Raw genomic sequence first — 25,936 nt, forward strand, 5'->3', positions numbered from 1 at the left:
AAAAAAAAGCTTTCACACACGTGGTTTTTGTGGTTGTTTTTGGACACGGGGTCTCACTAAGTTGCCAAGACTGCCCTTAAATTTGTGATCCTCCTGCCTCAGCCTCCAGGGTCGCTGAGATTACAGGTGTGCGCCATCACGCCCAGCATGTGTGGCTTTTAAACAATAGTTCAGTGATTCCACAAACTTCACCTGGACTTCAGAACCTGTCCCTCCCGAGGGGCTGGGAGTCACAGTCCCTCAAACCTGCGTGACTCAGCCAGGAGCTTCGTCTCCACTTGGCCAGGGAGGTATCCAGCCCTGGAGAATATAATTAGCATTGGGTCCTGGTGTGCATGGCCACTTCATGTGGAGACAAGTCTCTCTATGACACTTTCATTCAGTGGAACAGTCTCCCTTGGGATGGCTTACTTGGACACCAGTTTTCTTTTTTCTCTTTGTTTCTCTTAATTAAAAAGTGACAACATATCTGCCTGTCATCACTGTCTGTCATTCAAGCACCTACAGATCAGAGGTCATTTGGGGTCACTGTTCTAAGTGTCCCTTCAGGCTATGTGGCTGACTGCAGAGATGAGATCACACAAAGCCCAGCTGCACAATTCACAGACCAAGGAGAAAACAGGACAAGGTAAGTCATAAAGACAGAGTCCTGGGCGTGAGGCCCTAAAAACAAAAGAGGCCAAATCCTACAGGCACAGTATTAATCATCAGTCTGACCCCTGCTGGGCCACATCAAGCAGGGCTGCTGTCCCTGAGGCCCAGATTCTAAAGCCAGGGGTCTCCTGGGTTTCTGGCTTGAGCTAAGAGTGGAAAAGCGGTCTTGTTTTTCAAGTTGGCTGGTTCCTTCCTCAAGGTCTCCTGGCGATGTCACAATCCTGGTATGATGTCAAAACTGCTTAAAGGGTGATGAACTCTGGCCTCCTGATGAGTCAACAGAGGGTGGGTTTCCGTGAGCAGCCTACTGTTTACACACAATCACCGTGACCACAGCCAGGCAGCCGGAAGCTTGGTCAAGGGTCACAGTGGCCAGGGTGGTGTTCAGCCTCCCTCTGTCTCTCCCGCACCCCCAGCCCCTCTCCTGCACAGACAGTCAACCACAGCCTCAGGCTGGCTCCATCCTACAGCAGCACCTTGGGGGAGGAGCCCACCCCACCCAGAATCAGCTGGCGCCCACCTGGAAACACACGAGCAAATCGAACTCAATGACCCAGCAAGCAGGAGACACAGGCTGCCATGCTCCTGATGCCCTGTGCCAGCCCACTCCACCCAGCCCATCCAGCCTGGCCAAAGCCTCACGCCATGAAACCTGGGTTGTCGGCTACTTCCCAGCTGAGAGGTCCTGTGAGGTGACTCAACCTTCTAAGCCACTGCCTGCCTTTTCCTCACCTGGGAAACAGGAACTGCTCACATCATGGACCTGACAGGGACAAAATGAATTACTCAGGCAGCACAGCCTGTGCTGGCATGGGAGTGGGACATACACCCAGATGCAGGCAGTCATCTATCATCTTTTGGTTTTCTCCAGGGACAGGGCTCAGAACAGTCAAACTACAAAAATTTTGCACAGCCACTCATGTCATCAATGTTTGTGGCCTCTGTGCGGGGATGGGGGGGTTGTCAAAATGCTGGTGTTTCACTAGTACTTGTTCCCACAGTATGACTCCCCTCAGAGCTATGTGCCCTATAGCTCAAAACCCACCCCAACCCCAAACAAGACTGTGGCTAGGGCTCCGAAGAGGCAGCTGAGACACGAGGACAGTGGAGTGCCCTCAAGCAGGTGAGGCTGCCTCAGAGTCTGACATGCCCCTAACATAAAGCAGGAACCATAAGCTAGTGTTCCCCCAAAGCTTGGAGATGATGGCCCTAGGATTCCTAACGAAGGCCTCATCTGAACAGCAGGATAAAGTGCTTCCCTGCTCAGGAGCACGTGGGCACCCCCCAGGAAGGGAGAGATAAGCCTGGCCTCCCAGACCTCCCCACCATGCAAAGGGAATGCAGACTAAATGAAGGGTCCTCCTGCCACCAGTGCCCAGGTTGATGTCCAAGCAGTTCACCTACTTACTAGCACGCAGCAGTCGCCAGCATACCACCAGGGCCTCCCAGGACAGCTGAGGGATACTGGCTGCAGGCCCATGGAACCTGGTGCTCCTTCACACCTGGACAGCACCTTGCAGCCCCCCTACACCTTTACCAGGCCCTGACTCCAAGAGACTATGCACACCAGTGCCTGGGACTCTCCAGCCACTGACCTCAACTCTGTGTCATCTCCTATGCCCACCTGGGGTCCCTCACCAGCATTTTGCCCTATTTTATTTCCTTTCTAGCACTGTCCACTGATGAATCTTTCCTGCTGATTCCTGGGTGGCTGTTTATTATCTATCTCTTTTTTTATTATTTTTATTTTTTTTAAGTTGTAGAAGGATAGAATGTCTTTATTTTGTTTGCTTTTATGTGGTGCTGAGGACCAAATCCATTGCCTCACATGTGCTAGGCAAGTGCTCCACCACTGAGCTACAGCCCCAGCCCCTATTATCTACCTCTTGATAATTCTAGAATATTGCTGCTGACACAAGGCACCCATCTTAGTCCCTGTGGGCGTCTAGCCCCTGAGCAGTGGCCCTGTGCTGACCTGACACTCCATCAAATTGGGTGAGAAGAGTGAGCCCAGGCTCATCTCCCACCAGCTCTGCATGAATCTCCACGAGGGCCCAGAGCAGGAGACAGCGCTGGGCAGGAGTGCCAAGAGCTGAGAGCTCAAGAGGGCTCAGGGTATGCTGGGGCCTGAGAGAAGGATCTGAAGCTTGGAATGGGGTTAAATACTGGCACCCTCACGGTTCTGAGGAGAAGGATCTGGAGCTGGGATGGGTCAGGAATTCACTTGCCCAAAGTCTTGTGAGGCAGATAGGGCCAAGATTCAAACCCAGACAGTTTTGATCTCCAGCCTCAAGGACTCTGCCTGGGCCCTCAGTTATTCCCAAATATGCTCCCCTCCACCAAGGAGGTCACCTGGCCACAGAGATCACTCAATTCTCCTAGTGACAAAATACAACCCGGCAAATGGAGGCAGATGCCCCTGGGTGGGTCACTTCCTCAGGGTCACCAGGGGACACTTCTCTGAGTAGGCAGTGACATTATTCTGGAAGGATGAGTTGTATACCACTTCCTCTCTCTGCTCTCCTGGAAATAACCCAGCAAAGTCAAAAAAGAAATACAGAGAAATGGTAACCTCAGAACTACTCAGGATTTTATAATCAAAGAGAAACTTTAACAAGTCCAAAATGGGATGGAAGGACCAGCCGTTACACATATTGCTAAATCTCTACCTGCCTGGCCACCAGGCCTACACAAGAGCAGCTCAGACTTCAGACCTTTCTGGGGAAAGAAACCACGGTAGATCCTTACACAAGTCTGCTCAAAGGGCTACAATGAACAGTTCATGGAAAGACACAGGGAAAGTTCCACAGCAAGTTCCTGCCCAGACCCTGCCACATCTGAATATGTAAAAGTCTTTTTGCAATTAAAAAGTTTAAGTAGGGGGCTGGGGTTGTGGCTTAGTGGTAGAGTGCTTGCCTAGCATGCATGAGGCACTGGGTTCGATCCTCAGCACCACATAAAAATTTTAAAAAATAAAGATATTATGTCCACCTAAAACTAAAAAAATATTTTTAAAAAAAATTTAAGTAAGGGTAGGGGGCGCAGCTCGGTGGTACGGGGCTTGTCTAGCATGCACAAGCATGCACTCCCAGAACAAAAAAAAATTAAAACCCTACCACAAGTTGCTATTGGCAAACCATATAGCCACAGCACCAGAGAACAGTAAATCCTGGCTGCTAGTTGACAGAGATGGGCACACAAGGTTTTGTTAACAAATATCAAGTTCTTTAAGTTGCCTTCCCCATGCCCACCATCCAAAGCCAGCTAAATGAAGGCTCTTCCTGCCACCAGTGCCACAAAAAGCACAGGAGCTCCTCTGGTCTTAGCTCAGTCCAGTCCACTGCCCAAAGCATAATATTAAATATGAAAGCTTCCATGCCACTTAATTGACCAGTCATCTTTCAATAAAAACACAAGTTTGGATCTCCCCAAAATTTAACCGAGCCAATCAAGTTGCCCTAGACAGCTTAGAGAGTTCTCTGAGGGAACCCTTCCTGGCTGGTCAACACACTACCATAAACAGCCCGGATGGAACAAGCTCAAGAATCTGCAGTTAACTTCACCTTCACATACAAGGAAGACCCAGCTTACTTAGGGGATGTAACCTATACCCGAAATTAAAAATAGCAGCATGATGGCATGAGGCAGACGCACAGGCAAGCCTTCCTGACAGGGGACTGGAACGAGTGAGGGCAGCTTTGGACAGAAGGTGGGGCTCTTGGTCTCAGGATCCCAGAAGTCCGAGGCAACCAGGTACCAAGTCCATCTTATTTACATGACTCATGCGCTCTCCCCCAGCTGTTTCTGGGAAAACCTGCCTTCCTGCAGGACAAGTCAGAATTGCCCAGGGGAGCCAGGCAAGGTGGTGGTGCACGCCTATAATCCCAGCTACTCAGGAAGCTGAGGCAGAAGGATTGTAAGTTCGAGGCCAGCCGGGGCAACTTAAGGACAGCCTGTCTCAAAAATTTTTTTTAAATAATAAAAAAGAGCTCAGGATAATAGCTCAGTAATAGAGCACCCTTCGGTTAAATCCCCAGTACCTTGGGGGGGCGGGGGAGACTGCACAGATAAAAAGGTTCCAGGCTGCAATTTCACCAGGAAGAATGGCCCAAGATGCTCACTGGGCAGCCACTGCCACCTCCTGAAACCATCATTAAATTCTCCTCCTCACCTGCAGGGGCGCCTTAGCCTCGTCTTGGGGAATCTTTTTGACAAGGGTAGAAGGAACTCTTCCAAAAAGATGAAATCCCCATTCTATGAGGGGGAAAACTGAAACACAAGGACAGGAAGGAAACTGCTGAAAGAAGCAAAGGAGATGTGGGCTCCAGGACAGGGGAGGGAACACAAAACAGGGTAAGAAATTCCCAGCTTAGCTAATGGTGCTGAACAAGTCCGGGGCAGGAAGAAAGCCACATTCCTTCCTAGTTACTCTCTCCTCACCCGCCCTCGGCCCCCCCCATGCTCAGTATACATAAACACACACACAGGGCCTCCCTGAACCTGAGACAGACATCCCCCCACAACCCCAGCCGCCTTATGATTATGAAGTCCTCACTTTCCAGGAAAAGAGGTAAAGTGCTCCTTCCTTTCTCTCAGATCCTAATCACTGGGGGATCTGCAACTCTGATCTGGGAACAAGACAGAGGGTGCCCATGACATAAACTGAAATGGGAAGAGGCAGACTTCTGATCACGACTCCAGATGTGCCCCAAAGTTAGACCTGAAAGAAGGTACACCCAGCAGTCTCCCCACCCCCCAGCCAGGTGGCAGAACTGAAAGACTCCAAACTTCCCCAGATGGGCCCAAATTGGCCAGAGAAGTTTGAGAGTTAACCACCAGGTATGGTGGCCAGAGCCTCCTTCCAGGTCCACCAGGGTTTCCAAGACTGAGGAAAAACACCGCGGGGAGCCAACCCCACACAACTACCTTCAGGAAAACATCACTGCCTCCCTAAACATTTTCACCCTCCGATGGTATCCAGAGACAGGGTCATCGGAAAGCGCCAAACACAGGCCCCGGTACAGACACAGCCTTCCACCTAGATGGAACAGGCCCCTACAGGTGCCCGGTCAGCGGCGCCCCCTGACCCACCCTGCCTGGGACACAGAAAAGCTGCTTCCCAGGAAGACACACCAGTCACCCCCACCCAACTGCCCCTCCAGGTGTCCAGACAGAGAAGCCCAAGTCCCCACCACCACACCAGGCCAGAAGAGCACCGTCCTCTCCCTTTCCCCACCAGGTGGGCAGACCTGTTCCTGCCCAGGTACCGGGCGGGCCAGGAAAGGCCCCGGACGCCTCCAGGTGCCAACACTGACGCCCCTCCCGGCCAAGTTCCGGCCCCTCGGCTGCCACGGACTGTCCGCCGGTATCGCCTAGTAGCACCTACGAAGACCGCGGTTCCCGGCGCTCCGGGCTGATGCCGGCCAGGGACACCGCTGGCCCAGGGACCTGCCAGCAGCACGCTGGACCCTGCGCTCCCCGCCAGGGCGCCGCGGTGAGGGGCGCGCGAGGCCGGCCCGCGCCCCGACGTCCCCGACAGCGCACCGGACCCCACGCCGCTCACCTGGCTGGCGCGGTAGCTCTCGAAGGCCTTCAGGGCACTGTCGGTGAGCTTCACGTGGAACACAGACACCTTGCTGCCGTCGCTCACCCGCCCGCACGACAGCCCGTAGCTCCGAGCCTCCTTCAGCGCCGCCATCTTGCGACCATCGCTCCCCCGCCCCCCCTTCCCGGCTCCAGCGCCGGCGCGACGGCCACGCCCCGCCCCGCCGCCCTCTGACGTGCTACATTATTCATGAGGTGCGGCTGGCCACGCCCCACAAGAGCCCAAGAAGCTAACAGTCGCTCTCGCACAGTTCGCTGACGTTCTGCATTATTCATAAGACATAAAAAGCAACGCCCTCTACGGGCACAACAAGGTTCATAGTCTCCGCCCCAATGTTCTGCATATTCATAATATGCTGAAGGTCCCACCTCTGCAGACCCTAGAGGAGGCCACTTCCGTGCCTGAACTCCGCCTTGACACGCGCACCCCTCCAGGCCCCGCCTCCATATGTATTATTCACGACCCTGACTCCTCCGGGCGCGTCAAAACCCCGCCCCCAGCCTCTGACGTGATGCATTATTTATGAGATCTCTTCGGTCTTCCGTCTTTGGCTTCTGTTAGGAGCCGCAGCGAGGGCGTGGAGGGGGCAGGGACAGCGCAAAACACGTGGGAGGCGGGGGGCAGAAGCTAGCCAGGTTAGTGGGCGTGGCTATGAAAACAAGTCGCGCGATGGACGCTGGGTTCTGCTGATGCGGCTTCCCTTAAGGTGGGCTGCTGGGATTCCAGGACCTGAAGCTACTAGAGGGTTGGAAGAAGAGGGATCCTCTAAACTTTGTTTGTGAAAAGAATAGACTGTAAAATGATAGAATACACCATCGCCCTGAGCAATGGTGGAGTACAGCTGTATTTCTGAGCAGAAAAAAAAAGAAAGTATACAAAATACAACTTGGTAGTAAAGTCTTTAAGTTTTTTGTTTTTTGTTTTTTTTTTGTTTTTTTGTTTTCTTTTTTTTGCTTATGATTGTTTCCTAGGGCTGGGAACATTCCAGGCAAATGCTGTAGTATGGTCCTAACCTCTAGACCTAGGCTGTTTTATATTAAAAAGTAGTCATCTATTTAATGTGTACAATTCCACTATAGAAAATCAATATATAAGAACCAATAACATGCCTGGACACCAATAATGACTTTGCTGAAAAGAAATTAGGAAAAATTCCATTCTCAAGAACCTAAATAAAGAAACCCTAGGAATAAACCTAAACAAGAAAGTAAAAGACCCTCTACAATGAAAATTATAGCACTGAAGAAATTGAGGAAGACACTAGAAAAAAAAAAATGGAAACATTTCCTGTGTTTATGGATGGGCAGAATTACATTGTTAAAATGGCCATATTACCTAAAGCAATCTACAGATGCAATGCAATCCCCACCAGCATACCAATGGTATTCCTTACAGAACTTTTAGAAAAAATAGTCCTGAAATTCATTTGGAAGAATAAAAAAACTTGGGGTTGGGGATGTGGCTCAAGTGGTAGCGCGCTCGCCTGGCATGCGTGCGGCCTGGGTTCGATCCTCAGCACCACATATCAACAAAGATGTTGTGTCTGCCGAAATCTGAAAAATTAAAATAAAAAATTTTAAAAAGAATAAAAAAACCCAGAATGGCCAAAGCAATCCCTCCCAACCCCACCCTCCACCCAGGGTTTGGACGCAACATCTCTCACATGCTAGCCACGCACCCTATTATTGAAGTACACATCCCCTAATTGGCCTGCCAAAACAATTATAAGCCATAAAAACAATGCTGGAATCGTCACAATACCTGACTTCAAATTATATTACAGAGATCTATTAATAAAAATTGCATGGTACTGTCATAAAAACAGACAATAACATAGAATGAATAGAAGACACAAAGATAAACCCACCCAGAGTCATCTGATTGTTGACAAAGGACCAACAACATACATTGGAGAGAAGAGAGTCTTTTTAAAAATGTTGCAGGGAAAGCTGACTATCCATAGACTAGATTCTTATTTCCCACCCTGCACAACAGTCAAATCAAACAAATCAAAGACCTAGAAATTAGATCAGAAACTTTGAAACTGGTAGAAGAATACATAGGGTCAACACCCAAACAGGGAAGTGCTGGCAACAACTTCCTCAATAGGACTCCTGAACTCAGGAAATAATGCCAAGAATTTAATAAATGGGATAACATCAAATTAAAAAACTGCACAAGCAAAGGAAATATTTAAAAGCAAAAAGAGTCCACAGAATGGAAGGAAATTTTGCTAGCTTCTCTTTTGCTGGAGAATTGATATTCAGAATATATAGGGAGCACAAAAAAACCTAACACCCCCCAAATAATAATAACCCAATCAATAAATGGGGTAATGAACTAAATAGACACTCTTCCCCAAAGGAGTACAAATGGAGGATTGGGGTTGTGGCTCAGTGGTAGAGCTCTTACCTAACATGTGTGAGGCCCTGGGTTTGAGCCTCAGCACCACATAAAATAAAATAAAGATGTTGTGTCTGCTGAAAACTGAAAAATAAATATTAAAAGTTCTCTCTCCCTCCTTCCCTCTCTCTCTCTCTCTCTCTCTCTCTCTCTCTCTCTCTCTCTCTGTCTTTAAAAAAAAAAAAAAGTGCTGGAGACATGGCTCAGTGGTAAAGCGCCCCTGGGTTCAATCCTTAGTATGGCAAATAAATAAATAAAAAGAATACAAATAATGATAAATGTTGCTGAAGGTGTGGGTAAAACTTTTACACTGACGGTGAGATTATAAATCAATCACCACAACCACAGTGGAAATCAGTGAGAAGTTTCTTTGGAAGACCAGAAGTGGAACCACCATATGACCTAGCTGTACTATCCCTAAACAATTAAAGTCATTATACCAGAGCAATACATGCGCACCCCTGTTTACATACAGTAATAATGTCTGTTTCATTCTACCATCTGTCCTATGCCCACATCCGTCACTTCCCTCTACCTAATCTAAGGTAATGCTATTCTTCCCTAGTGCCCCAGGCCTGTGAATTAGCATCCGCATATTAGAGAAGACAAATGGCCTTTGAGTTTTGTGGGATTGGCTTATTTTGCTTAACATAATATTCTCCAACTCCAATCATTTACTGGCAAATGCCATAATTTCACTCTTTTTTTTTTTTTTTTTTTTTGTGGTGCTGGGGATTGAACCCAGGGCCTTGTGCATGCAAGGCAAGCACTCCACCAACTGAGCTATATCCCCATCTACAACTAAAAATTTTCTTTATCCATTCATCTATTGAGGGACATCTAGGGTTTGTTCCATAGCCTAGCTATTGTGAATCGAGCTGCTACAAACATCAATGTGGCTGTGTCACTGTAGTATGCTGATTTTAAGTCCTTTGGCTATATATAAACCAAGGAATGGGATCGCTGGGTCAAATGGTGGTTCCATTCCCAGTCTTCTGAGGAATCTCCATCTGCTTTCTGTAGTGGTTTTACCCATTTGCCGTCCCAACAGCAATGTCTGAGTGTGCCTTTTTCCCCACAGCCTCACCAACATTTATTGTTGCCTGTATTCTTGGTGATTGCCATTCTGAAAGGGATGAGACAAACTCTTAGAGTAGTTTTGATTTGCATTTCTCTGATTGCTAGAGATGTTGAACACTTTTTCACATATTTGTTGATCAATTGTATTTCTTATTCTGTGAAGTGTCTGTTCAGTTCCTTAGCCCATTTATTGATTGGGTGGTTTGTTTTATTGGGTGTCAAGGTTTTTGAGTTCTTTATATATGCTAGAGATTAATGCTTTATTGGAGGTGCCTGTGGTAAAGATTTTCTCCCAGTCTGTTGTCTCTCACCTCACATTATTGTTTCCTTTGCTGAGAAGAAGCTTTTTCATTTGAATCCATCCCGTTTATTGATTCTTGAATTTACTTCTTACGCTTTAGGAATCTTGTTAAGGGAGTCAGATCCTGGGCTGGGGATGTGGCTCAAGCGGTAGCGCGCTCGCCTGGCATGAGTGTGGCCCAGGTTCGATCCTCAGCACCACATACCAACAAAGATGTTGTGTCCGCCGAGAACTAAAAAATAAATATTTAAAAAAAAATATCTCTCTCTCTCTCCTCTCTCACTCTCTCTTTAAAAAAAAAAAAAAGGAAGTCAGATCCTAGGTTGACGTGGTGAAGATTTGGGCCTATTTTTTCTTCTATTAGGCTCAGGGTCTCTGTCTAAGTCTTTGATCCACTTTGAGTTGATTTCTGTGCAAGGTGAGAGATAGAGGTTTAATCTCATTTTGCTACATATGGACTTCCAGTTTTGCTAAGCATCATTTTTTGACTAGGCTATCTTCTCTCCAGTGAATGTTTTGCTTCATCCCTTTTTTAACAACTGAATACTATTCCATTGTAGGAACCTACCCTTTTTGTTTGTCCATTCATCCTTGAAGGAACATTTGGGCAGCTTTTTCTCTTTCTATTTCACTATTATGAATGTTGCCTCTTGACCATTCACGTACACAGGGCTTTTTTTTTTTTTTTTCTTGGTTTTATTTCTGTTTTTTTAGCTTAGTTTTGTTTTGCAGGGCTGGGGGTGGAACCCAGGGTCTCATGCCCACTGAGCTGTACCCCCAGGCCAGACGTACCTGATTTTGTGTAGATGGGTGTTTCTCCTTCTTTTAGTAATAAGCCTTGGAATGGGATTGTGGGTCATATGACAACTCTACGTTAGACCTTTTGAGGAGGTGCTTGTTTTCCACAGGATTTACCCCGTTTTGTCCCTCTTTCGTTTCATGTTTATAGGCAGCAGAAACTGGAGACCAGCCCTGGCCTGTCCAGGGCACAGACAGCCTCCCAACCTGTGGCCACTTCCTGGGGCTTTTCCATTTCACTGGTCACAGAGGGCGGTTCCAGAATAAAATTTTTGGTTTTGTTTTGTATGGGGGTTTTTTGTTTCATTTTTTTAAAATATTTTATTTAGTTGTAGTTGGACACGATACCTTTATTTTATTTGTTTATTTATTTTTACGTGGTGATGAGGCTCAAACTCAGGGCCTCGCATGTGCTGGGCAAGCGCTCTACTGCTCAGCCACACCCCAGGCCCCTTCTGTTTCTTTATAGGATGACGATTTTGAGGTGAGTGAGGAAGACAAGTTCAAGCACCTCTCTGCTCTTCCAGAGGATCTCCTTAGTTCTGTGCCTCCTCCTCTGCCCCACAGCAAACCAGCGCCTTCACTCATTATCCTGGCTGTCACCGCTCTCCTACGAGGCCGTGTGACACTCCTAGTACCTCGCTTACAAATGGAGAAACCGAGGCTCGGAGGAGTGAGGTATAGACAAGCTGGGACTTGAACTTGGAATCTTTCTGATCCAGAGCCCTCTTAAATACTCTCCAGCCTGCCTCCAACGCCAGGGTCCCTTTTTATGTAGGCAGCCTTCCACATCCCCAGGTTCCACATCCTAAAATTCAACCAACTATGGATTGAAAATATTTGGGAAAATAACCATTGCATCTATACTGAACACATGCAGAATGTTTTCTTATTATGAGTCCTTGAACAATCCAGCACAATGACTGTTCACCCAACAGTTACTTACATTGTATTAGGTATTGTAAGGAATATAGAGACGCTTCTTTTTTTGGTGGTGGTGGTGCTGGGGATTGAACCCAGGGCCTTGTGCATGCTGGGCAATCACTCTGCCACCTGAGCTATATCCCCAGCCCTAGAGATGATTTTTAATGTATACTAGAAGAGTCAAGTATGGTGGTGCATACTTGTAATCCTTGGCAGCCCAGTGGTAAACCACACCTGGGTGTTCAATCCCCAGTACCAAAAAATAAAAATAAAAAAACATCCCTCCCCAGCAGAGTGTCTGGCATGGAGTAAAGATGCTCAATAAGGGAGTGAGGTTATGGCTCAGTGGATGAGCACCTGCCCGGCATGTGTGGGGCATTGGGTTCAATCATCAGCATGGCATATAAATAAATTAAATAAAGGCCCATTAACAACTAAAAAATATGAAAAGTATATACGTGTGTGTTTGTGTGTATGTGAGTGTGTGTATTAAAACTGAGTGCCATACACCTATCATCCCAGCAACTTGGGAGGCTGAGACAGGAGGATTGCAAGTTCAAAGCCAGCCTCAGCAACAGCGAGGCCCTAAGCACCTCAGTAAGACCCTGTCTGTACATAATATACAAAATAGGGCTGGGTTGTGGCTCAGGGGTCAAGTGCCCCTGAGTTCAATTCCAAGTAACAACAACAACAAAAAAAAGTGCTGAAGCTGTAACTCAGTGGCGGAGCGCTTGCCTAGCACATGTGAGGTACTGGATTTCATCCTCAGCACCACATAAAAATAAATAAATAAAATAAAGGTATTTAAAAAAAAGAATTTTGAGTGAATAAATGACCTCATGCAATGCCCATGATCCAGCTATAAGGCCATTCCACGGATGAGGAGACTGAGGCTGAGCAAAGCTGCAGGGGCTCTGAGGGCTGCGGAGACTCCAGCCTGTGTGAGTGCAGGGCTCTTTCTCTGCCACCTTTCCCCTGGGACCAGCCTGGGGGGATGCTGACCCAACAATCCCCTGTCTGGGCCCAGCAGTTTATCTGCAGAGCTGGCACAGGTCAATATTGGAGCTGGTGGGGCTACCTGGCTCTGGAGGGTCACAGAAGGGCAGGGACAGGGCATCGGGGACACAGGAGTTCTGTAACAAAGGTTGGGAGGGTGGAGCCAGCCAGGCCGCTGAGTGGAGGAGAATGTGGGAGGAACCCCTGGGCGCAGCTGGCCAGCAGGCTCCCTGAACCTCTGTGAGTTCACCTGGGAAAAGACAATAGCAGTCACAGTCTGGAGCCAGGTGTGGTGGCTCGCACCTGTAGTTCGGGTTACTCAGGACGTGGCACTCAGGAGGGTCCCTTAAGCCCACACGTTCAAGATAAGCCTGGGCACCGGTCTCCGTGGCCCAAGCCTGTAATCCCAGTGGCTCAGAGGCTAAGGTAGGGGAATCGCAAGTTCAAAGCCAGCCTCACCAATTTATGGAGGCCCTAAGCAGCAATTCAGTGAGAGTTTTCTCTAAATTAAATACAAAAAAGGGCTAGAGATGTGTCTCAGTGGTTCTGTGCCCCTCGGTTCAATCCCCAGTACCAAAAGAAAAAAAAAATCAGCCTGGGCAACATAGTGACATCAGCCGACATGAAGTATTTAAAATGCAGAAGGCTTCGGGATCAGGGCACCTATAACCTCCTGGCACCTGTGACCTCCTTGGGGTCGACCTGGCTGGTGACTTGGATCTACAGACCAAACGGCAAAACAGACTTGAAGAGTTGAGTTAGGGATGCGTAGCCATGGGCTGCACCAGTCCAGTCGGGTGCACTCTGCACTTTACAGTTGATTCCCAGTGACTCCCAGAGGGACCCTAAGGGACCGAAGGTGCCAGAGCTGCTCAGTGGTAGAGCAAGTGCTTAGCATGCTCAAGGCCTTGGGTTGGATCCCCAGGGGGGAAATGATGGAAAATAAAGGACAGTGTAGGAGACAGAACAGAGCACAGGGTGGGCTGAGGGCACAAGAAGACCCAAGGGGCAGAGCCGAGCCCAGAAGAGATGCCATGTAGTCAGCTGTTATTTCATTTACTTACTTATTTTTGGTAACAGGGACTGCACCCAGGGGTGCTTAACCCCTGAGCCACATCCCCACCCTTTTTTATTTTTATTTTGAAAGAGTGTTTTGCTAAGTTGCTGAGGCTGGTTTGAACTTGGGATCTTCCTGCCTCAGCCTCACAGGTCACTGGGGTTACAGGCATGTGACGCTGTGACAGCTTGTATTTTTTCAATGCAGTATTGGGGACTGAGCCCAGGGGTCACAGACCTAACCCAGATACACCCCACCACCCCATTTTCTTTTTTCTTTCTTTTTTTGCTGAGGCTGGCTTTGAACCTCCTGCCTCAGCCTCCAGAGCTGCTGGGATTAGAGGAGTGTGCCACCATGCTCAAGTGGCCAGCTGATTTGACAAAACTCCACAGTCACAGCTAGGAGAAACAAAGTCTTCCCCACAGACTTTTCAAGAACAAATGGAGAGGGGCTGGGGTTGTAGCTCAGTTAACAAGTATTTGCCTCACATGTGTGAGGCACTGTACTGGGTTCAATCCTCAGGGCCACAGAAAAAAAAAATAAATAAAATGAAGTTATTGTGTCCATGTACACACACACACACACACACACACACACACACAGACACCACAAATGGACAGCTCTATAGACACCAGCCTCAACCCTAAACTCACACCACAAATATTACTCAGGGATGGGGACGGGGCTCAGTGGCAGAGTGCCTGCCTGGCATGCAGAGTCCTGGATTCCGGCGCCAGCACTGCAAACAAAACCTGAAACATAACGTGAACTCAAAGTAAATCATAGGCCAAGCTAAGCCACAGAGGGTTGCGATGTCTTGAATGTCCCCCACAGTGCAATGTTGGGAAGAATCCTCAAGTTCCTACATTGATGCAGGGGGCCCTTTGGGGAGTAATTAGGATTAGATGGGGTCATGATGGGGCCCCTGCCTTGGCTTTGTTAGAAAGAGAGCAGAGTTGGCAGGTCTGCTGCCTCATCATGCAATGTCCAGCGCCAGTTACCAGGCAAGGGGCCCTTGCCAGATGCCAGCAGCATGCTTTTGGATTCCCCAGCCTCCAGAACTGAGAGCTAAACCTCCCTGCTTTATAAATGTTCTTGTCTCAGGTATGCAGTTTTAGCAACAACAAATGGACTGAGACTGATATTTAGAAAACAAATCTAAGGGCTGGGGTGTGGCTAGAGATAGAGCACTTGCCTAGCATGTGCAAGACCTGCAGTTACACACACAGACACACACACACCAAAGGAAAAAATAAATGTGGAAAATCTTGCAAACTTGGGCTCAGCAAACACTGCCTGCACAGGAAGCACAAGAAAAACCAAACTGAAAAACGAACTTCATTGTAATTTTAAACATCTGCTTTTTAGGAGATATAATTAAATGTGAGCCACGAGTGAGAAAAGAAGTCACAATCCCTTCTGGGACAAAGGACTTGTCCCCAGAATATACAAAAGTGGTCAAAGAACAGGGAGCCCAGTACTGGAGCTTCTCCAGCGCACGGTCAGCACTTGGGAATGACAGCAGTGACAGTCACATAGGACCAGCTGGAAAGTCACCCAACCATCCAGGATCAGCTGCCCAGCCGGTGCCTGAGAACTGGGCATTGGCCAGGTCAGTGAGAATGAGAAAGGCAGGGCGGCGTTCTGACTGAGGGACCTGCAGCCCCGCCTCCAGGGAAGGCCCCTTCTAGGGGACAGACACCAAAGGGGACTGACACTGGAAAGGAGGCACAGGCTCAAGTCACCTGTGGCCTTCTGCCCCCCCCCCCATAGCCCTTCCAATGGCAGAAAGAAAGGGCCTGGAAATATGGCACAGATTCAGGTCCTGTGGGGACAGGTATACACGGTACCTGTGGAGGTCTACTTTTGGGGACCTCCTCATTCCTGGGGGCAGGATGGAGCAGCAGGAAGAGCCAATGAGCTGTGAGGCCCGATGCTGGCTCTACCCATGCAGGCAGTCATGGTGGGTAACTCACAGGAGGCATTTCCAGTCCCAGGTGGTGGGGAGAGTCGAGTGGGATTGGAGGTAGCTCCTGCCCGGAGCCCTGCACAGTCCGGCATTGCTGGCTACCCACCCTCACCAACCTCCCGACACGCTGGCCTGATCCTGCCCCTGGGCCTTTGCACCCATCGTGCTGCCACATGGAAAGGGTTGTTGGCTGGACGAACAAGCATACCCCGTGGCCACTGAGGTCTCAGTGCACAGCACTACCTGGGAGAGTCTTCCTGGATCCCCAGCCACACCCCTGGACCCCCACTCAGGTGTTCACACCCTTCTCCTGGGTCCCATCTTTTTTTTTTCCCGGGCTGGGGATGAAATCCAGGGCAAGTACTCTCACACCCCAGCTGCTCATCCAGGTCCTGGGAGGCCAGGAACCCGGTGCCCGTGACACATCACTGAAGCAAGGGGTGATCCTCCAGGCTCGTGTCAGGGCCTGCTGGGGTCCCTGACCCTCGATGAGAACAAAGGTTCACGAGCCAGGTGACAGGTGGAGCTGGGTGGGCGGTTCCCTGCTACATCACCCCACTTCTCCAGGCTGTTCCTCCCTCTGTAAAGAAGTCTTTGGCCCCAAGGGGAGACTCCCGCTCTAGCCTGCCCTGTTAGCCCACAGCGCTGCGTGATCCTGGATGAACCCCAGCCCAAGTGGCAATGAAAGAGGCTCCGGAGGCCGCAGCGCGGGTGGAGGCTTTATTTCACTGTGGGGGAGCCTGGACAGAGGGCGGCAGGCAGGGCAGGAAGGGCTGGCGGTCAGGTGGGAACTGGGCGGGGTGGGCTGCCCCCAGGCCTACTTAGGAGGGGAAACCGAGGCCGGCCCCGGGGGACCGAACCCCATGGGCAGGGGTGGGGAAGCGGAGCTGGGTCTGCAGGGACAAGGCCCTCCCTCTGGGCTGCCCCTCACTGCCTCCTGTGGGGTCTCAGTCCCTCTTGCTCTCTGGGCTTTGTGACCCCCGATCCTTGCTTCCCCGACCCAGAGGAGGGAGCCAGGCCACAGAGGACAGAGGACAGGGAGCCGGGGAGTGAGGAGTGCAGGGGGGGTCCACGGTGTGCAGAGGGGGTGGCAGCCACCTGGTCCTTCAGTTCCTGGCAGCGATGACCACAGAGAGTGCCACGCCCCCCAGAGCCACAGCAGTCGCCCCAAATAGCCACTTCCACGGGATGGACTGTGAATAAAGGGGAGAAGGTGACCAAGATGGCGGAGGGCAGCCACGACCGGCTTCCTGGGCCTCTGCTCCCACCATGCTCCAAACAGACCTCCTGGCAAAGCCCTGCTGGCCACGCCTTTCCTCACTCACCGAAACCCAAACCCCAAGTTCCCACCCAGGTCACCTCCTTGTCCCAGAAGAGCCCCACCCCCACCCAGGTCCCTCAGCACCAATCCACCCGACTCAGCGCTGGTCAGCGTAGGGCTGGGCCTCTGCGATCCCAGCTTCCCCGGCACAGCCGGTGACAGAGCACTCCGGCAGGTGCGGGATGAGAAGCGTCCCACTCTCTACCTGCGGGCCCTGGACCTCCGTGCCCACGCACTGCTCACCCAGGCGCCCTTGCCGGGACACTTGGCCGGCAGCCGGCTGGGGTTGCCCAGCATCTTCCGGTAGAGGGCTGTCTCCGTGCTGCGCTGCGCCGCGTGCTTCTTCACCAGCTTGGACAGCTCCGCGTGGATCGTCTGTGGGAGGGGGCCGTGGGCACCACTGGGACCTGGGGCTTCCGTCTGCCCACTCTGTGCTTCACCAAAGGGGGGCTGCTGTCCCCGTTGCCCAAAGGAATGGGGTAGACGGTGCAGAGCACGAGACAGCCAGGGAGGGGAAGGTCCCAGAGGGAAGGCCAAGGACACAGGCCCTGGCCAGGAAGGTGGTGCCCTCAGCCCGGGGAGGGCTGGCAGCATGAGTCCAGCCTGTCCATGTGGGGTCACGGGGACTTAGCAAGCTGGCCAGGGGCCTTTAGCTGCCCATCCCCTGCCCACTGGGAACACCAGAGAGCCACATGAAGAAAAACTTACGGCAGACTGCAGGCAAGACTTCCCAGATAGCCCCACAAAGCAAGTCCTTGGGACACCCCTGTCCTGCTCACCTTGTTGGAAGGTTCCAGCTTCAGGGCTGCCCTCAGGATGGGGATGGCCTCACTGTACTCGCCTTGCTGAGCCAGCACCTGTGGGGAAAGGGCGCCATGCCTGGGGACCACGGCAGGCTTGCTCTCCTTCAAGAGGCCCAGTCCTGCTAAGCACCTGGCCCCCTCTGTACAGGCCCACGGCCCTGGCTTCTGAGTGCTACAGCTGGCACAGCACTGTCCCGTCCAAACCCGCCCCTCTCCCTGTGTGTCTGGCTCAGCCTGAGCTGGACGTCTGGGTGCCCCCTTCCCTCATGGCCTCAAGGAACTTCCCATGAGGGAAGTTCAGGCCACAGTGAATGACTTGAGGCCAGGCATGTGACCCAAGGAGGTCAGTGAGATCCAGACTGAATGGGGCAGTACCACTGGGAAGCCAGTTGCTAAGGAAAAGAATAAAATTCCGGAGCTTTGGGGAGCTTTTTGGAGCTGGGGTGAGGGTGAGGGGTGAGGGTTAAGGAGCCTGAGGGAAGTCCGTGGCACAAAGGCACAGCATCCCCACATCACTGGGAATGCCTGGATCTCACTGTGCCTGAAGCGAGCTACCCTGGGCAGGAGAGTTTCATGAACCAACAATCTCTCCTTTTTGCTTGAACCTGTTCAAGTGGGTTTCTTTCACTTTCAAACAGTAGATGCTACTGCCACCCCAAATTAGAAACCAGCTGACAACAGCCAGACATGGTGGCACAGGCCTATAATCCCAGCGACTCAGGAGGCTGAGGCAAGAAGATTGCAAGTTCGAGGCCAGCCTCAGCAAGTGCCCTGGATCCACTGCCTAGAGTGCAGATAGACAGGCAAGACACCTCCATGTGCTACCTATCAGAAGGTGACACAGCAAAAATGAAGAGATGACAGGGCAGGGGAGGAGGCAGGCGAGGAGGGCCTCCTGAAATGGTGACATCAGAGCAAAATCCTGAACAGGAGCTGGCGGTGCAGCTCAGGGAAGAGTGCTTGCCTGGCACGTGTGAGGCCCTGGGTTCTGCCCCCAGCACCACACACACCAAAAAAGAAAAACTAAACCTGAACCAGATCTAAGAGACCCAGGCAGGTCCTGGGGTACAGTGACCTGAGGCACAGGGCACAGCCTGGCCAAGGTCCTGGGGCAGGAGGGGCCTAGACACAAGCAGGGAGGAGGCTGGGGGACGCAGAGGAGCAGGAGGTGAGAGAGCAGAGGAACTGGAGGAAGGGGACAACCAGATGACTCAGGGTCCCAAGGGCCATGACCAGAACTCAGCTTGTGCTCTGAAGGAGAAGGAGACAGAGCCTCGGAGGATGAAACACAAGGGAGAGCCGCCCTGGGACAGAAGCAAGGGGCCCGAGAAGCTGGGATTTAGGATTTAGGTCTAGCCTCAGCCAACCAGTCAGCGGGACCCAGGCTACACCCCTATACCTCTGTGGGCCTGTTTCCCACCTGCACCCTAGAAAGCTCAGCTGGCTGACGCCTGTCTTTCTCGGTCACGGGGCTGGGGACTCGGCTGGGCAGCCCACCTTGCCCTTGCGGAAGAGCGCCTTGATGTTGTCGGGCTGGTGCTCGAGCACCAGGCTGCAGGAGCGCAGGGCGGCGCGGTAGTGGTCCAGCTTCAGCTGCGAGGCGGCCAGGTTGTTCAGACACTTCACCTTCAACTGCAGGAGCTGCTCCTCCTCCTCAAAAGTCATGTCCACTGTGGAGGACAGTGGTCACTGCACCACCAGCCCCCAGGACCCGTGCCTCTGAGGCGCGCCGGCTGCCATCCACCAGGGTCGGCTGCCATCCACCAGGGTCGGGGAGCTGGGTCCTCCCGTCTCACGGGGCCAGGGCCACACCTTCCCCAGGCTCCAGCGTCTGATTCTTGGCACCTCATGGAGGGAGTGTTGGAGGGGCACAGGGACTGATGCCACCTGCCATGGCCCATTGTTCACCCGCCTTCGCGACATTCCCACTGGCCTCGGGTACATCAAGGCTGGAGGGGCACCATCTGGAGGGTTTAGGGTTCCGAGCCCAGGACCCCGGGGCTGGGGGCTTCTGAGCTGAGCTGGAGGAACACCTCTGTGGGGCGGTGGTGGGGATCTGACCCAGAGCCAGTCGGTCACCTTTGGCGCTGGACGTGATGGCCTTGATGGCAAGGTCGTAGGAGTTGGCGGCCAGCACGAAGTCCGCTCGCTGGTAGTGGGCGTTGCCACACTCCCGCTTCCGGTTGGCCAGGGCCACCCTCTCCTGCCCTGTCAGCATCTCCAGGTCAGGCCCATCCACGGCCGTCTTCAGGGTGACCTCCAGGCACAGGGCCGCGTGCGGGGGGATGTAGGGGCTCCTGCTGGGGAGGTGGGGCAGGCGGGCGCACTCAGACCCGGCGGCACTGGCCCTCGCCCCAGGCTCGCTGGGTTGACTCTGGGGCAGGAGGGAAGGGCCTCAAGTTCCAGCTGTGCCCATCGACACCCCTCCTCAGTGAAATAGGGAAGTCACCCTGCCACCCCTGAGCTGCGTGACTTGGCTAGCAGGTGTTCTTCCCTAAGTCTCAGTCGCCTCTTCTATAAAGCGAGCAGGCAGACGGGGAGAGCCGGGGGACATCCCACAGCGTCCCCCACTTGGCTGGGACCCATGTGGTGGCGCTCACCTGCCCTGGGGGCCGTAGCAGTACTTGGAGTCAGCAGTAACCATGGCCGTCTCGCCCACGTCCATGAGGGGGACACTGAGGTCCAGGGCCTGGGGTGGACAGGGCCAGAGGGACTCAGGTACGGCCCAGCCTGGCAAGGTGCCCATCCTGCCCCCACCCACCTCCTCCCTCTCCAACCTGGATGACGTCGCAGTCGCCCAAGGTGAACACCAGCTCTGGCTCCTCCTGTACCCGTGTGCCATTCTCCAGCGACATCTGCAGCTGCACGGTGACCACCTGCCCCTTGGCAGGTCGGCTTGAGCCAGGTGGGCCTGGGACCAGTGTCTTCTTTCTCAACAGCCCATTCCCTGCCAGGAAGCAGGGACACGAACCTGTCATTGGGTGGCCCTATGTCCCCAAGCCCCCGCCAAGCTCTGCTGGCTGCAGAGGGTGCGAGCTAAACACGTGATGACCACACTGCCACTGCCAAGCTGGCTGACCCAAGAAGGCTGGACAGTGGGCATGGCAGATCTGTTTTCTGGTGCTGGGGATGGAACCCAGGGCCTTGCTGGGCAAGTGCACTGCCACTGAGGCACTTCCCCAGCTCCAACAGGACAGATTTAGGGGCGACGATGCTGGTGCTGGGAACTGGCTCAGTGACCAACAGCTGTTCCAGACAGAGAGGTCCAGAAGAGACATTGGAGTAGGCCCCTCCTCCGGCTTCAAACCCAAGCCCTGGGATGTCTGGGCCTCAGTTTACCCAGCCATGAAATGAGGCAGTCACAGGGCCTCCCAGGGGCACCCAGCAAGCCCTTGCTTGGTTTGTAACCACTGCTGTGCTGCGAGTACGTCTCTACGGAAGCACGACACACACCGAGTTTAAATACTAAACAAACAGAGTCAAAGGGCTTGTGAGCAAAAGTAGCTCCTGATGCCCCCGTGACTTCAGGAGACCACTGTCCACACTCTCAGCCATTCCGGCTGCTGTCTCTCCCATGCCCCAGGCCATCCCAGGAACCACCAAACAGCCAACGCCAATGCCAGCTGAGCAGGCACAAGGCTCAGCACCCCTGCAAAGGCACTTAAGAGCCTGCCACCCACTGTCACCCCACGGCAACTGCTGGGATGACTGCTTCCAGCACCCACGTTAGACAGCAGACAACAGAGCAGAGAGAGGGCAGGTGACCTGAGCTGGGCCTTCCTCAGAGCTCCCCCAGCTTTCCTCCAAACAGAGCCCCAGGGCAGCGAGGGCAAAGACTGCTGAGCAATAGGGCAGCCAGGGTCTGTGGCCAGGGGCTCAGTTCCCACGCTGGCCTACACCCTGCCACATTCTGATGCTCTAGAATACTCTGCAAGTCTGAGTGGATTCTAGCCTAAAGATTAGAGACACTGATGAAGCCATCCTTATTCTGAAATATTCTAGAAAATTCTAAATGTCTGTGCTACACCCCTACTTGTACACACCTAGCATTCAGTCTGAGACCCAGTGATCCGACAGACCCCTGGGTCATAAGGTTTGTGGGCTCTGATGACGGACAGGCTGGAAGTCACAGTCACGGCCAGGCCCTGCCTCCTCTCCTAGGGTGGACTCCGGGCAAACCACATCCCCTCAAGGGCTGATTCTGTGTCTGGAAAATGAAAACCCCAATTCTTTTTTTTTTTTTTTCTTCTTCGGTTTTCTGAGATGCTCGGAACGAAACCCAGGGCTTCCCACACGCTAGGCAAGTGCTCTCCCAAGGTGCTGCACAGTCCCTGCCTGGAGGCTGCACAAATACAGTGTCACACTAGTGCTCCAAGGGGGAGCTCACAGCTCTCACACTTAACACCCTTGGGAAACAACTTGCCCAACTCTACCACACCTAGGGAGGCTGGGTGACCTTGGGCAAGTGTCTTGGCCTCATGGAGCCCATTCTCCATTAACAGAGATGGAATCAGAAAAGGCTGCTGGAAAGATCCAGTGACATGCCACACGGGACTGGTGTGGAGCCAGCGCTCAGGAAGTATTACCTGGTTTTGGGGAGGGAGTAAATTCTTTCCTCCCTGTACTGGGGACTGAACCCAGAGTGCTTTACCACTCAGCCACACCCGCAGCCCACTGGTATTATCAACAGTGGTGATGATGGATCATTTATCATAAGAGCAATAATCATTCACTATGTCGGATATCAGGATTAGTGGCAACATATTTTCTACAGAATATTAACATTTCTCTTATTTTCAGAATTCTGAAATAGCACAAGGGAGAAGAGAAAGTCTGAGTGTCTTTCTTTGCAGGACTTCTTTGAACATTTAGAATGATAATGAGGCCCCCTCCCCCAGGCCCCAAGCTCAGGAGGGGCTGGGCAGGAGCTCAGTGGTAGAGCACTTGCACATTCAAGGCCTTGGGTTCCATCTCCAGAACTGCAGCAAAAAATAAATAAATAAATAAAAAATCCTCCCCCAAATATAACAATAATTGCTAATGGTACTTCACAGATATAAAGCATTTAAGAACAGTAAGGAAGTCAGACAGGGTGGAACATTCCAAAGCCAGCCTTGGGCAACACCCTTAGGCCCTTTTATTTTGTTTTGTCTCAAACAAAATAAAAGGGCTATGGGTGCAGTTCAGTGGTACAGAGCTTGCCTAGCAGGTGTGAGGCCCTGGGTTCAATCCCCAGCACCATGGGGAGAAAAAGAATAGTAATGAGTACTGTAAACCAGCCAGAGGGATGAACAGGACATTCTTCAGATCTATTTGACCTCAGGGGGCATTTTTCTGGGATTGGCACCATTCAGACAATTGCCCAGAAAAGATGCAGTAGGGGTTGGGAGCCGCTGGCAATCAGCCCAATAGCTGTGTGGCTCTGGGCAGGTGACTCAGCCTCTCTGGGCCGCTGCTGCTAACAGTTCTGGGAAAAAGAGACACAGCACATGGTGTGTGTGTGTGTGTGTGTGTGTGTGAGAGAGAGAGAGAGAGAGAGAGAGAGAGAGAGAGAGAGAGAGAGAGAGAGAATGAATGGAGTTCATGAACATGAAGCATCTCAAGCAGTTGTCACTGGCTGACAATCACCATAGTTACCAGGTTACTTTCAACCCTCACAGCAGAGATGAGAAACAAGGCTCAGGGGATGAGAAGGCCTGGTCCAAGGTCATTCTGCACCCTGGGCTGTGGCACAACCCAAACCACCCCTGCTCCTTACCCAGGATGTCCAGCCACTCTTCTGGAGCCGGGGCTGGGGCAGGCTCTGGCTCCATGGCAGCCAGGAACTCTCGGGCCAGGGCCCCAGGCTGCTCGGCCTCCTCCAGAGTGGACTGTCCCATGTCCTCCAGAGGTGGCAGCTCACTCAGGTCATCATCATCCTCTTCCTCCTCTTCCTCCTCACCCTCTGCATCCTCAACTCCATCCAGCACCTCGAAGTCTTCAAGTGGTGGGACAGAAGGCGGTGGGGCAGTGGGCTCTGAGGGCTCCGCACAGGATGCCATACTGCTGGGGGGACCGGAACTGGCCCTGAGGAGGGTTACAGATGGGGGTAAGAATCCCACCTAGCCTCTCAAATTATCCACACCACCCACTCCCTGCAAGCTGATCGCCTGCTGTGTGACTCAGGAATTGTGGCCCTCAGTTTCCTCATCTATATAGTGGGTATAACAACAAACCCAGGCTTGTTGAAAGAAATTAACAACCCACTCATCAAGCCCTGAGCATCAGTGTTATCTATTATTAGAACGAATTATTATTTAATCTTTATAAACACCCCAGGAAGTAGGGAACTCCACCCCCAACTACAGAAAAGGAAATTGAGGCCCAGTGGGGCATAGCCATTTGCCCAAAGTCCCAGAGCAAGCCAACTGCAGGGGCAGAATTGAAATGTGGGGTTCCAATCCCTGGGGCTTTATCTGATTAAATGTCAATAAAGAGTCACTGGGTTTTTTTCATTTGTTTGTTTTTTTGGCTGGGAACAGCCCCTGAGGCCTCGGGGAAGCCATTTTTATAGCCTCTGAGCCACTTGTGAAGTTGAATCATTACCAGGGCTTTCTACTCCCACTTGTCCCATCTCCCAAAGAGATCCCCCTCCCCACAACCACCAGCACCAGCCCAAATCACCTAGAACCCCTATGCTTCCACACCCTGAAGCTAATGACCCCAGCCTCAATCTCCCCCTACCAGCCCGCCAAGGGAGACCTTTCTCTAGCCATCCAGCCTCCTTCCCAACCTCTCAAAGCAGCCTTTGGAGAGGAGAGACACCCCCCCCCCAGGCATTCCACAGCTTTTTCCTTGCCCCAGGCCTGTCTCCCTTGCCCAAGGCCTGTAGGGAGCCCCCACCTCTATCTGTCCTATCACCAATCGGAGCTAGGCCCCCAGCTCAGGAGACCAAGCCATCACTCACCCACAGCATCCCCTCCTCTATAATCCTCACCTGCCAGGCTCCTTCCGGGATCGGAGCCCCATTCTGAGACCCTCCCAGCGCCCACCCCCACAATCCCCTGCGCCCACACAAATGGGCCTCCCCCACCACCACCCCTAGTCAGGGCCAGCCCCCCCACGGCGGCGCTGTCGCCCCGTAAACACCCGGGTGTCCCCAGACGTCTCGCTCCCAATCCCATAACGCCCTACGCTCTCCGGACGCCCCCTACCTGGGTCTGGCCCTCCGTCAACCACCCACCCAAGCCCCCAACGCCCCAGGCCGGTCTGACGCCACTAATCTGGGGCCCCGACCCCGCACCCCTTGGGCGCCCCCAGCCCAGCACGTCCGCGTCTGCAGCCGCCAGACCGGCTCTCCTCCGCGCCCCGCGGCCCCTACCCCCGGCCGCCAGCGCCTGGCTGCGCCCCCTAGGTCACTGCCGACCCCCGCGCCCCCAGCTCGCCTCCCCCACGGCCCTTCGCCCCGCCCATCGGCTACGGCCCCCGCCGCGCCGGCCTCCGGACCAGCCCAGGCCAGGGCAGCGCCCAGGGCCGGCGCAACCCCGCCGGCGCCCCGGGACACGTGCCTCCGGCTCCGGGACCCCCACCTGGGGTCCTGCGCCCCCCTCCCCGCCCCCAGCCGCTGCCGCCGCGCCTCGGGAACCAGGTTCGGGCGCCCGGCCCCGCCTCCGCCGCGACCATTGGCCGCCGCCGCCGCGACTGCCGCGTCCACTGGTTCTCACACACGTCCGTCCCGGGAGCAGGCTCCGCCTCCTTCCTGCTTTGCTCCGCGGGACGTTCTTAAAGGGGCAGAAGCTTCTGGGCCTTTTGGGGCGGGGGCGAGTGGGCCAAGGGTTGGAATCCTAACGCCCGTGATTACCGCGCAGCCCAGTGCTGTGCCTGGGTCCCATCAGAATTTCACCCTGCGCATCTGTAAAATGGGGATAAACACCCTTCTCCATGCACTCTTACCTTGGCGGCTGTTGGGAAAACACTACTAAATGTTTCCTGAAGTAGATGGCTTGGGGGTCCAGGCACCTATGAGACTGCCTGCCGGATGACACC

At 52.8% G+C, this 25,936-nt stretch overlaps 2 protein-coding genes across 5 annotated transcripts in view; both read right to left on the bottom strand.

Annotated features, from left to right (window-relative positions):
* The window catches only part of Ell (elongation factor for RNA polymerase II), a 66,599-nt gene extending 60,219 nt beyond the window's left edge, over positions 1-6,380 (bottom strand). The window contains exon 1 of the mRNA XM_005332993.4: positions 6,218-6,380. Within this exon, the coding sequence (XP_005333050.1) occupies positions 6,218-6,352 (135 nt within the window). The 5' untranslated portion in view covers positions 6,353-6,380. The remainder of the gene's footprint in view (positions 1-6,217) is intronic.
* Positions 6,381-16,492: 10,112 nt separating this feature from the next.
* Fkbp8 (FKBP prolyl isomerase 8) lies at positions 16,493-25,633 on the bottom strand. Of its 4 annotated transcripts, none has more exons than XM_078037875.1 (9): positions 25,480-25,633; positions 23,670-23,977; positions 20,689-20,858; positions 20,512-20,600; positions 19,991-20,211; positions 19,409-19,581; positions 17,888-17,965; positions 17,352-17,483; positions 16,493-16,980 (listed from the first exon to the last, which is right to left on the bottom strand). In XM_078037875.1, the coding sequence occupies exons 2-9, from the start codon at positions 23,950-23,952 to the stop codon at positions 16,894-16,896; spliced, it is 1,233 nt and encodes a 410-aa protein (XP_077894001.1). In that variant the 5' UTR covers positions 23,953-23,977; positions 25,480-25,633; the 3' UTR covers positions 16,493-16,893. The 4 variants fall into 4 exon arrangements, with proteins under 4 accessions (XP_077894001.1, XP_077894000.1, XP_077894002.1 ...); XM_078037874.1 differs by having other exon boundaries at positions 25,459-25,613; XM_078037876.1 differs by lacking the exon at positions 25,480-25,633 and adding an exon at positions 25,272-25,294.
* Between the last annotated feature and the right edge of the window lie 303 nt (positions 25,634-25,936).

The sequence above is a fragment of the Ictidomys tridecemlineatus genome, chromosome 2 (genome assembly GCF_052094955.1).
Source record: "Ictidomys tridecemlineatus isolate mIctTri1 chromosome 2, mIctTri1.hap1, whole genome shotgun sequence".
NCBI lineage: Eukaryota > Metazoa > Chordata > Mammalia > Rodentia > Sciuridae > Ictidomys > Ictidomys tridecemlineatus.

Coding starts and splice junctions, on each gene's coding strand:
- Fkbp8 (XM_078037875.1), bottom strand. CDS start 23,952: ATGGCATCCTGTGCGGAGCCCTCAGAGCCCACTGCCCCACCGCCTTCT. Junction 20,859..23,669: donor AGAGTGGCTGGACATCCTGG/GTAAGGAGCAGG, acceptor GCTTCCTGGCAG/GGAATGGGCTGTTGAGAAAG. Junction 20,601..20,688: donor GCGACTGCGACGTCATCCAG/GTTGGAGAGGGA, acceptor TGTCCACCCCAG/GCCCTGGACCTCAGTGTCCC.